Source organism: Citrus clementina, unplaced genomic scaffold (genome assembly GCF_000493195.1).
Source record: "Citrus clementina cultivar Clemenules unplaced genomic scaffold, Citrus_clementina_v1.0 scaffold_4, whole genome shotgun sequence".
Lineage (NCBI taxonomy): Eukaryota > Viridiplantae > Streptophyta > Magnoliopsida > Sapindales > Rutaceae > Citrus > Citrus x clementina.
In genome coordinates, this window is record NW_006262274.1 from 18,122,695 (window position 1) to 18,135,593 (window position 12,899).

At 34.0% G+C, this 12,899-nt stretch overlaps 2 protein-coding genes across 2 annotated transcripts in view; one reads left to right on the plus strand and one right to left on the minus strand.

Moving 5' to 3' along the window:
• Nucleotides 1–4,087: 4,087 nt before the first annotated feature.
• On the plus strand, nucleotides 4,088–7,434 carry LOC18044050 (leucine-rich repeat receptor-like protein kinase PXL1). Its single transcript, XM_024185364.1, has 2 exons — nucleotides 4,088–6,829; nucleotides 6,928–7,434. The coding sequence occupies exons 1-2, from the start codon at nucleotides 4,180–4,182 to the stop codon at nucleotides 7,335–7,337; spliced, it is 3,060 nt and encodes a 1,019-aa protein (XP_024041132.1). The 5' UTR covers nucleotides 4,088–4,179; the 3' UTR covers nucleotides 7,338–7,434.
• A 297-nt stretch (nucleotides 7,435–7,731) lies between these two features.
• Nucleotides 7,732–12,899, minus strand: part of LOC18044052 (probable inactive ATP-dependent zinc metalloprotease FTSHI 5, chloroplastic) — an 11,562-nt gene continuing 6,394 nt past the window's right edge. The window contains exons 11-20 of the mRNA XM_006437402.2: nucleotides 12,829–12,897; nucleotides 12,197–12,325; nucleotides 11,572–11,754; nucleotides 11,022–11,141; nucleotides 9,901–10,086; nucleotides 9,739–9,813; nucleotides 9,408–9,467; nucleotides 9,136–9,243; nucleotides 8,819–8,899; nucleotides 7,732–8,137 (exon numbers count right to left, since the gene is read on the minus strand). Coding sequence (XP_006437465.2) covers nucleotides 8,069–8,137; nucleotides 8,819–8,899; nucleotides 9,136–9,243; nucleotides 9,408–9,467; nucleotides 9,739–9,813; nucleotides 9,901–10,086; nucleotides 11,022–11,141; nucleotides 11,572–11,754; nucleotides 12,197–12,325; nucleotides 12,829–12,897 — 1,080 coding nt within the window. The 3' untranslated portion in view covers nucleotides 7,732–8,068. The remainder of the gene's footprint in view (nucleotides 8,138–8,818; nucleotides 8,900–9,135; nucleotides 9,244–9,407; nucleotides 9,468–9,738; nucleotides 9,814–9,900; nucleotides 10,087–11,021; nucleotides 11,142–11,571; nucleotides 11,755–12,196; nucleotides 12,326–12,828; nucleotides 12,898–12,899) is intronic.

Genomic DNA, 12,899 nt, shown 5'->3' on the forward strand with positions numbered 1-12,899 from the left:
AATAATAAGATACTATTTTTTCTAAAAAAATCTTACATAACTTTGTAGTCCCATTCAAGTGATAAATTAATAATTTGCTAAAATTACAAATGTAGTTAACTATAATATTTTAAATACATGAAATATGACTTTATTGTTATTTATTTACATAAAATATGACTTTATTATTACTTTTTTATTAAAATTTAAATATAGTTAGATCACATCTCTTATTTTTCTTATTGCATCTAAAACCTGTGGGATTGACTTCTCAAATTAAAATAAGAAATGATGAAGTATTATTGATGTATGTTAATTGAATTATAAATAATTCTATAAATTAATAAATTATTAATTTATCGATTATTTAATTTCTCTTTTAATTAATAGATTTTATATGGTCCCAACCCTATTAATTTATAGAGGCTCTACTGTATGGTCTAAGGGCCAATTTAGTAATGTTGTAGTTTTTAAAATAATTATTGTTAACTATGTTATAAAAATAATTAATCGTGAAGAGAGTCAGTCAAATGTTTGGTAAATTTTTATTTCTAAAAGTACTGCGACTTTAAAAAATAATCATATATATTTAATAAATCTTACTGTTAAACTGATATAAGAATGTAAATAATTAAATTGGACATAATGTTGAATAAAATTTATTTACATATTTAAAAACATGTATATAAAATATTTTTTATTGTGTATATATAATAATTGATAACTAAAATAAATAATTTATATTATTAATTTCTTGTTATCTTAATATATAATCGGTAATAATAATAATCTCTTTGGATTTAGTTCAAGTTAATTTCTATAATTAAGGAATGGCTCATCATGTTTTCCATTTGATTATAAATATGGGGCATTTTTTTTAATGACTTAATTGACTTAATTTTAATCAATTAAATCATTAAATCTTTTTTTTTAACTTAATAAAAATTTTCAGCCATTAAGTTATTAAGCTAATTTTTTTTAACTTTTTACTTAATCTAAAAAGTCTGAATGATATCATTAAAAGATATTCTCCAAAATATTCTAATCTAATTAATTAATTTTCATCATTACCTAAATAAAATTTAATAATTAGCATTATTACTCATCTCTATATAAGTTGTGATAATATATAGTGGCAGACTTTTTTTTTATCTTTTTATTTTCTTCAAATTGGCATTATTTATCTTTATAATTTTTTATGAATATTTTTCATTTAAAAACATCATAAACTATAATAAAATTGATTAACAAATATAATATAGAATATTAAAGAGTTGTATTCAATCGAATATGATTTATGTTATGATAATTTATTATCTTATTTATATTCTTTGAGATGTTTATTATTTATTTAACATTTATAATTTGTAAGGATATAAATGTAAAAATATTAGTTTTTAGACTTTTTAAGTTTTTTTTTTTAAATTTAATATTTATTTTCAGTGATTCAGACAAAACAAACAAACATATAATTCATATTCAGACATTCGACTCTATTTATAATTCATATTAATTCACGCCTATTCATATTTTAGATCCCAAAAAAAAAAGACCACCGAAATGTTAAAGAATTAATGTTGTTCATTTGTAAAATCTCATGAAAATTATGAATAGAAGGTAGTCGCTTATTTCTGTATCATATAATATTTTGTTGATTTTTAAGAAATAACTAATCAAATTTAAATGTGAAAATCTACTCTAAACGATTATTCGATTTTAGTACTTAATCATTAACATTAACTTCTAAACCATGAAATTAAACAAAAGTTGTGTATTATCTGTTAAACTACGATTATGGTTCCTTAAAATAAGAAAGAGAAAATGAAATAGATAAATAAATACTCGATATGGCTTACTTAATTTCATTTTGGAGCAAAGTAGTTTCTTGGCAATGTTATTGGTAAAATATGCATCAGTAGTTGCATATCAGTTAATTCAATGGCATTTCTGATTTCAATCCCAATCAATTTTGGAGAAAGTAAACCATGAAATTAAAATAAAAAGTACTAACTAAAATTTGTATTTTTGGAGAAAATTAAAAGAAAAAAACTATATTCTATATGGTATACCCATGTCACATGTCAATTAATTTGGATAATTGAACTGACTTTGGATAAAACTCTACAAAGGATTCATTAATTGCCATTTTCATTATAATTTATCCAATGACAACACCACAGCTTATTTTTAACAAAAGTGATATTCGATAGAAAAAAAAAACAAGAAAAAAGAAAAAAAGTGAACCCACGTTAGAACCACAGCCTAATTAAAATGGTTTAATTTTCTTTCATATGGCTCCCACACTTCGATCTCTCCAATTCTTTCTTTTACTAATGATGAAATGATTGATGAAGGTGCTGGCTTTGGCCTACAGCCATGTGGGGTAACCACAAAATATATGGCAAAAGATATTCATGTACTTGAGCAACTTCCTAATTAATGTGAAAATTTCTCAGCTGCAGCATGCTGCCAATTATCAAAACTTTTGAGTTCTTTATTTATTTCGAAGAATAATAAGCTAGCTCTTATGCACATGGCCTCCAGCCCCTCCACCTCCATTTATGGATTCAATTATTACATTTTCATAATCTTAAAAGAGTTATATCTTCTTGCATATTTGTATTGGGGGCTTCTTTTTTCTTTTTTTTTTTCCTCCCTTCTTGTGTTTTGTTATTTAAACTAAGAATTAAATAATTGCAAGAAGCCAGATGTGTTTGCATGTGGGTACTTGTAAATATGCTGCTAATCTTTTATATATTATTTTTATGGGAATTAATTGGAGTTTGGTGGGCACAGACAAATGATTAATTGAAGTTATCATTAGCATTATATGTTTCATCAATGGGGCCCTGCTTATTTCATGCACAGAAAGTTCCAAGTTGTCTATTATTTTTCTTTTATCTTTGCTCATCCCCGTAACATGCAGAGATTCTGTTCTGCCAAATCAATCATGTTCTTATGTGAACATTTCAGATTTAAAATTACAAGCTTTTCACTGTTTTGGAATTAAGTTTATGTTTGATTGATGAATGCCATGAGAATAAAACTAGAATTCTTACCGATCCATCTGATTTAAAATTTTAAGTTGATATATCTCATAATTGAGATGGATGTGGAATTATTTGACCCATAAAATTTATATTCAGCCTATAATTAATCGTTCAAAATAACAGTTCCAACAAAATTACATAGAAAATTTTTTAGTACTTAGTGTGATGTAATCCTTACTTATTATAGTTCACAATAGTTCATTCCAACACTAATTCATGATCGCACCACTCCAAGATGACCATAGGAATCTAATTTATGCATGCCATCTTGTTAATTATTATTTGATTGCGCATGTTATGCTACAAATGGGTTCTTTTTGTGCATTATTAAGCTTCCATAATTGAGTGAATGATGATAATAATGATATTACCAAATGATGCTTTATCTGCAAGGGTACCATTAATTACTTTTAGAGGTTATGCACAAAAAGAAACAGTTTTAATTTCCTCATTAAACACACCATTTGGGAGGGGTAAAGAGCCTTAACTGTAACTACACCCCGAATCCGAATTAGTCGGGGCCCAATGCGATCGCCGGAAATCGGATGGTTTAAACCAAAAAAAAGAAACAGTTTTAATTTAAAATCCACAGCAAATCAAATAACTGAAGGGTAAGTTTTTTACAATCTTAATTGTAACAATAATATCTGTCAGATCAAACTGGAAGAAGAAAGTCATTATTTTGATCTTAACACACAGCATGTATATAATTTCGAATTAAAAAAAAAATCAGAATATGTAAAACTTCTGTTTCCTTGTAATGCTTTGAAATTAGAAAGAGTAATAGGAGACACAAATAATAAAGTAATAGGAATTATTTGTCCATATCACTCGTTTGGGTTGACTATGATTAATAATTTATACGGACAAAGCACAATCAGCAATCAATTAAAACACATTCTCTCCATGTTTCAGTGTCTGGGAGATTTATAACAAGTCCAAGGCTTGACAGTCATTAAGTGCAGATCATTAGCTGGTGCAGATTCCAAGATGCCACGAACTCTTTTTATCTTAAACAAATCCTAATTGCTATTACTTCTCCAATTTCTTTCATTTATTAAGTTTGTTGTCACATTCAAGTTCCTTTGTTCCACAGAACCAAAAAATGAGATTCAACTGAGGAAGAAACTAACAATCTTAGAATAGCAAAATGCAAACCCACTTGCTGTTCCTCTACTGTTACATTGGTCTCTCTCTTGTTGCTTTTGGTGAAGGAGTTGAAAGCAATGCAGATGACGAATTATCAACCTTGCTGTCGATAAAAGCTGGTCTTATTGATCCACTGAACATGCTTGAAGATTGGAAAATGCCAAGCAATGCGGCGGAGAACGGGCTATTGCATTGTAACTGGACTGGAGTTTGGTGCAACTCCAGAGGATTCGTTGAGAAGCTTGATCTCTCCAACATGAGTCTCAATGGCAGTGTATCGGAGAACATTCGTGGGTTGCGGAGTCTCTCTTCTCTCAACATTTGCTGTAATGAGTTTGCATCATCATTGCCAAAATCATTGGCTAACCTTACTGCACTGAAGAGCATTGATCTGAGTCAAAACAACTTCATTGGCAGCTTCCCAACCGGGCTTGGAAAGGTCTCAGGATTGACTTCAGTTAACGCGTCAAGCAACAACTTCTCAGGATTTCTCCCCGAGGATCTTGGCAATGCAACGTCACTGGAGAGCCTGGATTTTAGAGGGAGCTTTTTTGAAGGTTCGGTGCCTACCTCTTTCAGGAATTTGCAGAAACTGAAGTTTCTTGGCCTCTCAGGAAATAATCTGACTGGAAAGATCCCACCAGAGCTTGGCCAGCTTTCTTCTTTAGAAACTATAATTCTCGGATATAATGCATTTGAAGGTGAAATCCCAGCAGAATTTGGCAATCTCACCAACCTTCGGTATCTTGACCTGGCGGTTGGCAGCCTCAGCGGTCAGATTCCTCCCGCATTGGGTAGGCTAAAGAAACTAACAACAGTTTACTTGTATAAGAACAATTTTACAGGAAAGATTCCACCAGAACTTGGCAGCATTACGTCTCTAGCGTTTTTGGATCTTTCTGATAATCAGATATCAGGGGAAATACCGGTGAAGTTAGCTGAACTCAAGAACTTGCAGCTTTTGAATTTGATGTGCAATCAACTGACTGGACTCATTCCTGACAAGCTTGGTGAGCTGACTAAATTAGAGGTGCTTGAACTCTGGAAGAACTCTTTGATAGGTTCTTTGCCGATGAGACTTGGGCAGAGCTCACCCTTGCGACGGTTAGATGCATCGTCTAACTTGTTGTCGGGTGAGATTCCAACAGGTTTGTGTGATTCTGGCAATCTTACCAAGCTCATTCTCTTCAACAATTCCTTCTCTGGTACATTTCCAGTGAGTTTATCAACATGTAAGTCATTAGTCCGGGTTCGAGTCCAAAATAATCTTATTTCTGGGACAATTCCAGTTGGTTTGGGAAATCTGCCATCACTTCAAAGGCTGGAAATGGCAAACAACAATCTTACAGGCCAAATTCCTGATGATATTTCTTTGTCTACCTCACTTTCTTTCGTTGATATTTCTTGGAACCATCTTGAATCATATCTCCCATCCAGCATTCTGTCCATTCCAAGTCTTCAAACCTTCATGGCTTCCCACAACAACTTGCAAGCAAAGATCCCAAATGAGCTTCAGGCCTGCCCGTCACTCTCAGTGCTTGATCTTTCTAGCAACAGTCTCTCCGGAGAAATCCCGGCGAGCATTGCTTCATGTGAGAAGTTGGTGTCTCTAAACCTTAGAAACAACCGGTTCAGTGGCGAAATCCCAAAAGCAGTTGCAACAATGCCTACACTAGCAATTCTTGACATGTCAAACAATTCCCTTATTGGTAGGATCCCGGAGAATTTTGGAGCCTCTCCCGCGCTGGAAATGCTTAATTTGTCTTACAACAAGCTTGAGGGTCCAGTTCCCTCAAATGGTATACTGATGAATATAAATCCTAATGAACTCATTGGCAATGCTGGTCTTTGTGGCAGCGTTCTCCCGCCATGTTCTCAAAATTTGACAGCAAAACCTGGGCAGACGAGGAAAATGCATATCAATCATATCATTTTTGGATTTATCATTGGAACTTTGGTAATAGTATCTCTTGGTATTGTGTTTTTTGCCGGAAAATGGGCATATAGAAGATGGTACTTGTATAACAGTTTCTTTGATGATTTGTTCAAGAAGAGCTGCAAAGAATGGCCTTGGAGGCTGATTGCATTCCAGAGGCTGAATTTCACTAGTAGTGAAATTCTTGCTTGTGTCAAGGAGTCCAACATTATTGGCATGGGTGGAAATGGGATTGTTTACAAGGCTGAATTTCATCGGCCACATATGGTTGTTGCAGTCAAAAAGCTATGGAGATCAGACAACGACATCGAAAGTGGTGATGATTTGTTCAGAGAGGTGAGTCTGCTGGGGAGGCTTCGACATAGAAATATTGTCCGGCTACTAGGATATCTTCACAACGAAACCAATGTAATTATGGTATATGACTACATGCCAAATGGCAGTCTAGGAGAAGCCTTGCATGGTAAAGAAGCCGGAAAGTTGTTGGTTGACTGGGTTTCACGGTATAACATAGCGGTTGGCATTGCACAAGGTCTGAATTACCTCCACCACGACTGTCAACCGCCTGTCATCCACCGTGATATCAAGTCTAACAACATTCTGCTTGATGCAAATCTGGAGGCAAGGATAGCAGATTTCGGGTTGGCAAGAATGATGCTTCATAAGAATGAGACCGTTTCAATGGTGGCCGGATCTTATGGATATATTGCACCTGGTAAGCCACAAACAAACTTTTGTCAGAATGATGGTTTGTTTTAGCTGCATTAATGTGAAACAAATAATCTTATTCTAATCATGAATCTATTTTGACAGAATATGGATACACTCTAAAGGTTGATGAGAAGAGTGATATATATAGCTTTGGTGTTGTACTTTTGGAGCTTCTGACTGGGAAAATGCCTCTAGATCCTGCATTTGGAGGATCTAAAGATATTGTTGAATGGGTACTGAGCATGATCAAGAGCAACAAAGCTCAAGACGAAGCACTAGATCCAAGCATAGCAGGTCAATGCAAACATGTACAAGAAGAGATGCTTCTTGTCCTTCGAATTGCTGTTCTTTGCACTGCAAAACTCCCCAAAGGTAGACCGACTATGAGGGATGTAATTACAATGCTTGGAGAGGCTAAGCCGAGAAGGAAAAGCATCTGTCAAAATGGAGGACATAATCTTAGCAAAGAGAGGCCAATCTTTGGCAACTCACCTGTACTAGGACTTCTGTAAGAACGATTTCTCAAGGCTGCTGTACGGTTTTTGTAAATCTTTTCCTGCAACTAGCTTGCACCGTTGGTTCAGTTGCAGATTTCAAGGGAATAGTTGTTCGTATAGATATTGATTCGTCAGAACATAAAGCTATAGTTTCTGTTTTCATCACATTTGTAATTTAACCCAGTTAGAATCGTGGCTGTTGTCATTTTGAATCTGAGCTGTTGTTTCTCTAGCTTCCAAACAAGCTATTGACTATCTGAGCTATGACATTAGTTCCTTATGGAGCCCTGCAAGAGTTAGATATCAGAGATTGTTTGTTGTTTTTTCCTGCAACATCTCTATATATATCGGATGGTTAAAAATATATATATAAATTTAAACTAAAAGCAAAGTTATTGGAGGCACAAGCTTCTGATACACTTTCGCTCGTATTATTAATTCAATCTGTGGAAGTACATGGACAAAAGAACAGAAGTTTACAGCATGTTTCATTAATTTGATGATGTCTACTAACCCCTAGAAAGATTTATAAATAATGGTTAAGACTTGAGAAGGAAAAAATCAAGCCTCTTCTAAAGCCAGAACCACTCCCTGTACAACTAGTTTACAACATTGCATTTGATTTTGCTATGCTCAGAAGGAGAGAACTCTTAAAACTGTAATTGGTTGCAACATAGGAGTAGCAAGGGCTTCGTCTTCTACTCTGACAAAGGGTCTTAGAGTCTGAGCTGCATGTGCCTTTGATCCTAAGTTGCTGCATTTAGAAAAGGAGTTCCAGAAGTGCTCCCATTATCGAGAAAGCTACTTGAGAATGGCTGAAAAATTCATTTGCAGAGAAAGAGGCCAGTCAATAAATTTGATTTATTTGTAAAAGTTTACAACTAGCTAATAAATGAAAAGGATGACCAATTTTAAACAAGTAATCATTTTATTTTTGCACATGTAAACAGCATAGTGATATGGAAAGAATATTTAAACTTAATTTCTAACTTAGGTGTGTTTATTATCTGAAATTAACAGCTTATTTACAAATACGGAGTATATTTAGAGTCGTGCAAACATACAAAATCCTTCTGAGTGCCAACTACAGAATCAATAGCAAACTAAAATGCTTTGCTTTTCATAATAACCATCAACAATTCTTTCCTAATTTTTTAAAATTTTTTCTTGTTCTTTGGATTTAGCTGCTCTTGAAAAGGGAAGGAATGAACCAGAGCAAGATTTTAGTTTTTGCAACCTCTATCATCTATGTGCTAATTAAGACAATTTACTCTAAAAATATATGCTCTCTTCTTTTTTGATCCTTTTTGTTAGAGCTAATCAAGTCAAAGGCATAAGGCAAGCATACACCCCAAGAAGGACGTGGCCAAGAAAAACAACCATTGAGACCATGAAGCATTCTAGTCATAAATCACTATTCATCTTTTACTTTAATTTTGATTAAAGAATTTAAATCTAGGGTACTAAATGAAAATACATAAGTGGCAAGAAAATACCTCTTGGTAATCAACTTTTGAAAGAAAAAATGGTTCTTTCTCCCGAATACCACCATTACTGTCCATTAACCTTTCCAAATCCTGGCAAGGCAGAGAATGAATCAATCAATAATGATGCCTACCAAGTAACAGTCAGTCAATCTATCAAAAGAAACACACTAAACAAGCCATCCGGATACACCTCCATATTACATAAATTCACCAGTCAAGAAAACATACATGGCAGATCATAAGATACTGATGATTTACAACGACGGTCCATCTTAGTGTCGTTAATACACCAATAAGCTAAATAGTTCTAAGGTCGGAGCTGTTACCTTCCCCGTCAAGATTTCATACTCCAGTAATTCCTCAACAACCTTTTCAAGAACTTTACGATTTTTCTGAAGCATTTCCTTTGCTTTATAATAAGCTAAATCATACACCTACAAAAATAAAAGCACCAATTACAAAATATTCATGAGCCAATCCCATGCCAAATTGATAATAAGTTATGATCATCCAATCACTAGTATTTAGTTCATTTACCAGAGCTACGAGTTATTTAAGGAACTGCAATACACATATACTGTGTCAACAATAGACATACCTTTTCAACTTTAGTGGCCATCTCATACTCATGGTTATTCCCCATGCTCATAGCTGCAGCCTATGTCAAAGAACAAAAAGATTTAACATAACCAGTCATGTTTAAGCCTTTGCATGAGATGGGAAACTTTTTCTTAGAAACTTTTAAGCTTAGTAGAGACAAAGTGATTGTATTTAACAGCTTGTACAAATAGTTAACAATAAGTGTAAATAATCATTCAAACAAAAGAACAAATACACGTGTGCATTTAGTCGCCGAGAAATTTTAGTCTAGGCAAATGACTCCAACTGTTTGTCCAATGGTTTCATAAAAAAATAAAATAGAGCAATACCGCATTGCTGCTATAGTAAATTGCAGGACTGTCATCAGGCCCCCACCCATATTGAAGCACCATCCTTGTGGCTATCTGCAATGACTTGTAAATTAGTAATAATGCAATCCGCTCAAATCAAAATTTAGAAGTCTCCTTCACAGTGAGCGGGGTAATACCAACCTCCTGAGCCTGCTTTATTTCTGAAGAAGAAAGAAGATTTTCTTCACCAAAAGGAAGCAGCAGTTGGGCTGCCACATATGAACCAAAGCAAAATACAAGCTTCTTCTCAAGATATGATCTTGATTCTGGATTCCCACTCATCGAACCTTCCTTTTCGGCCTTCGTAATTTTAGTGCATCCAATTCCCTGTAAAGGGGGAAAGTTCATTAATTTTTTCACCTGTGTAAAAACTTCCAAAGTAATTTGATTGACCTATGTCTCCGTGAAACCAATAATTGGAAAGTTTTTATGAGTATCATTATTTCCTAGGAGCAAAATCAAAGTAACTGGCATGTATTTGAGTGCCGTTGTCCAATGACCCTGAATACATTTAGTATAAGCCTTGGTGCCATTTTGCTAGGCAGTAATTTGAACAGCGTTGTCAACAAAAAATTAAATAAAAGAGACGCAATCCAGCAAGCTAAGGCCTCTGCCTTGGAATTTCACTGGTTTACAAATCTCTATGTAGCATATTATCAATGCTATGGCCTTCATTAGAAAACATTTTCGTAACAAGAAATTGATATGAGATTTTACTCCTCACAATCAACTTAAATCTAAGGCTACTTATCATCTGGCTTATATGGACACCTGTACACCTAATGTAATTTGGGTCTCCCCTCTGCTATCTTTTATTACTAACCAAAGCAATGAGTCAATGACAATACTTGTGAAAAAGCCAAGTGACAGATATGAAGTATTTAGTCAATAACATAAAAGTTAGGTATGCAGTAAATCTGAACGATTGTATTGTAAAATGATACAACAAATCGTGCCATCAAGGTTTCAAACCGGTCTAAAGATATTGTTTTAGTTTAATGTCCAAAAAGAGAAGGGTAGTATGTCAAAAATATTACCACTACAAGCATTCCCAGCCCATGTCTGCTAAATACCGTACACCCAACCCCACCAGTCCTTCCCAGACCAGAAAAAGGCCTACACTAACCATTAAACTAAGCAAAAGCATTGGAGTAGCAACTTGCTCTGTCAGAGTTGTTTGAATACCTCTATAAATATTTTTGAAAATAATAGACAAAAGATGTGTTGGAGAAATATGATCCCAAGATATGAAGATGACTAACCTCCCAAGCACATGGCTCAAGCCATAGATTATCTACTGTATCAAAATTTGGCAAGAGAAGTGCAATAAGCCCACGACCAGCTGCCCAAACAGCATGTGGTAATTTTGTCTCCCTTGTCCACTGGAAAACAGAACTTCTATCAAGTCAGATTTCTGTAGCAACACAGTTATTATTTTGTATGGAAATGGCAGCATTTTCATACTAACAGAAAAGTTACAGGCGCAAACAAAAATATAAATCTTTTCTCACTTACATATGAAATTGAAAAGGTAGGTCTCAAAAGTTTCTATTAAGAAGGAAAACGAAAATACAGCAAAGAATTGATGGACCACAAGTTGATGTCTCAAAAAATTTGTCCAAAAGTCTAGTAGTAATTATCAGAATATAGGTTCGTTAAAAATTTACAATAGCAACGAAGTTTACAAATCAAGAAAAGGAAAAAGGAAAAAGGAAAAATTAAACAGAAACTTAATGGGACCAGATTAAAGAAGCATTTTAGCAACAATATAGCCATCTATTTATAACTCTGCCATAAAAAATAGCATCTTACATCAAGTGGAGGAGTTAGAAGCTCTATTCCATTGCTTATCTGACCATATGGTTCCATCAGGTCAACCACATTTTGCAGATCCTCTTTAGTCAATGTCAATCCAAGATGATCCACTAGCATTCTGCTTATCTTCTTAACAATTTTGGTTTTCCGAAACCATTTGGGGACAACACCACTGAATGTCTACAGATAAATAATAAATGCTAAATGAGAAAAATGCGAAAATCTTAATTATTTTATATAATATAACTTCTGGCACTGGCATTCAATGACAAAAGCAAAGTTAAGAGCACCAAAAATTATTAGGAAAACAAATAACCTCACAAGGTGGGCTATGTATATTTATCACATTACATTTGTATGAGAGTTGATTCAGATTTATATTTGACTAGTCGGATGCCATAATGTTTAAATGTCCAATGCATCAAACTCTAGGATTAGAATCCTAAAATCAAAATGACTCCTATGAAACTTAGTGCCAGCCTATTTGCTCTCTCTTTGTTATTACTAAAATTCTTTAAATTCACACTTCATTTCCTATACCTGGTTTACACCAGTACGTTCAACCAAATAGTGAACCTTGGTATTAAATGACCATAAAACATTGGTTTCTCCACTTTCTTACCGCAAACCAACCACAATAACTCATAAGTTCATCCGTATCAAGAAATTTGCTCCTGAAAGCACTGCCTTCCAAAGCCACAGGAACAAGTTTTAGTTCTATGGGCCGTAAAAGTGCAGTCTTCTCTGCAACCTGAAGGCACAGGAGGTCAATGCACCAAGACAATATTAGTACCCACTGAAATTAAACTACGAAGTCATTTAAAAATAAAAAAGAAAACGAGAGAGAGAGAACGATGAGCAGGAGTAGGCTGGTGTACAATAATAATAAGGAATATGATATAAAATAAACTGCTTTATAGGATTAGTAAAAGGAATTGCGGTGGTAAACTTACATATTGTTCTAAATGAGTAACAGAATGATAACTAGTAATGAACATGGCTTCTATGGTTCAAGGCAATCAAAAAACCACATGCATAGAAAAGGGATCAATGACACATAGTGTTTAAACCCTCCATGACCGGCCATTTGAGAAACATGATTAAACGGACAATCAAACGATCAACAAGCAAATAAAAATTTTCTTTTGTCAGTTATAGGAAAAAGCATTGTAGTTATGTAAAAATATTTCACAGTAGCTCAAGAGGACAACCACTGGGGCCAAAAGTTTCTATTACAAACTGAGGAGGAATTACCTTTCTCCAGTCCACCAAATCAATGAGCTCCTCATCCATGGTTTCTTGAGCAGCAATCCGCAATATCTTCT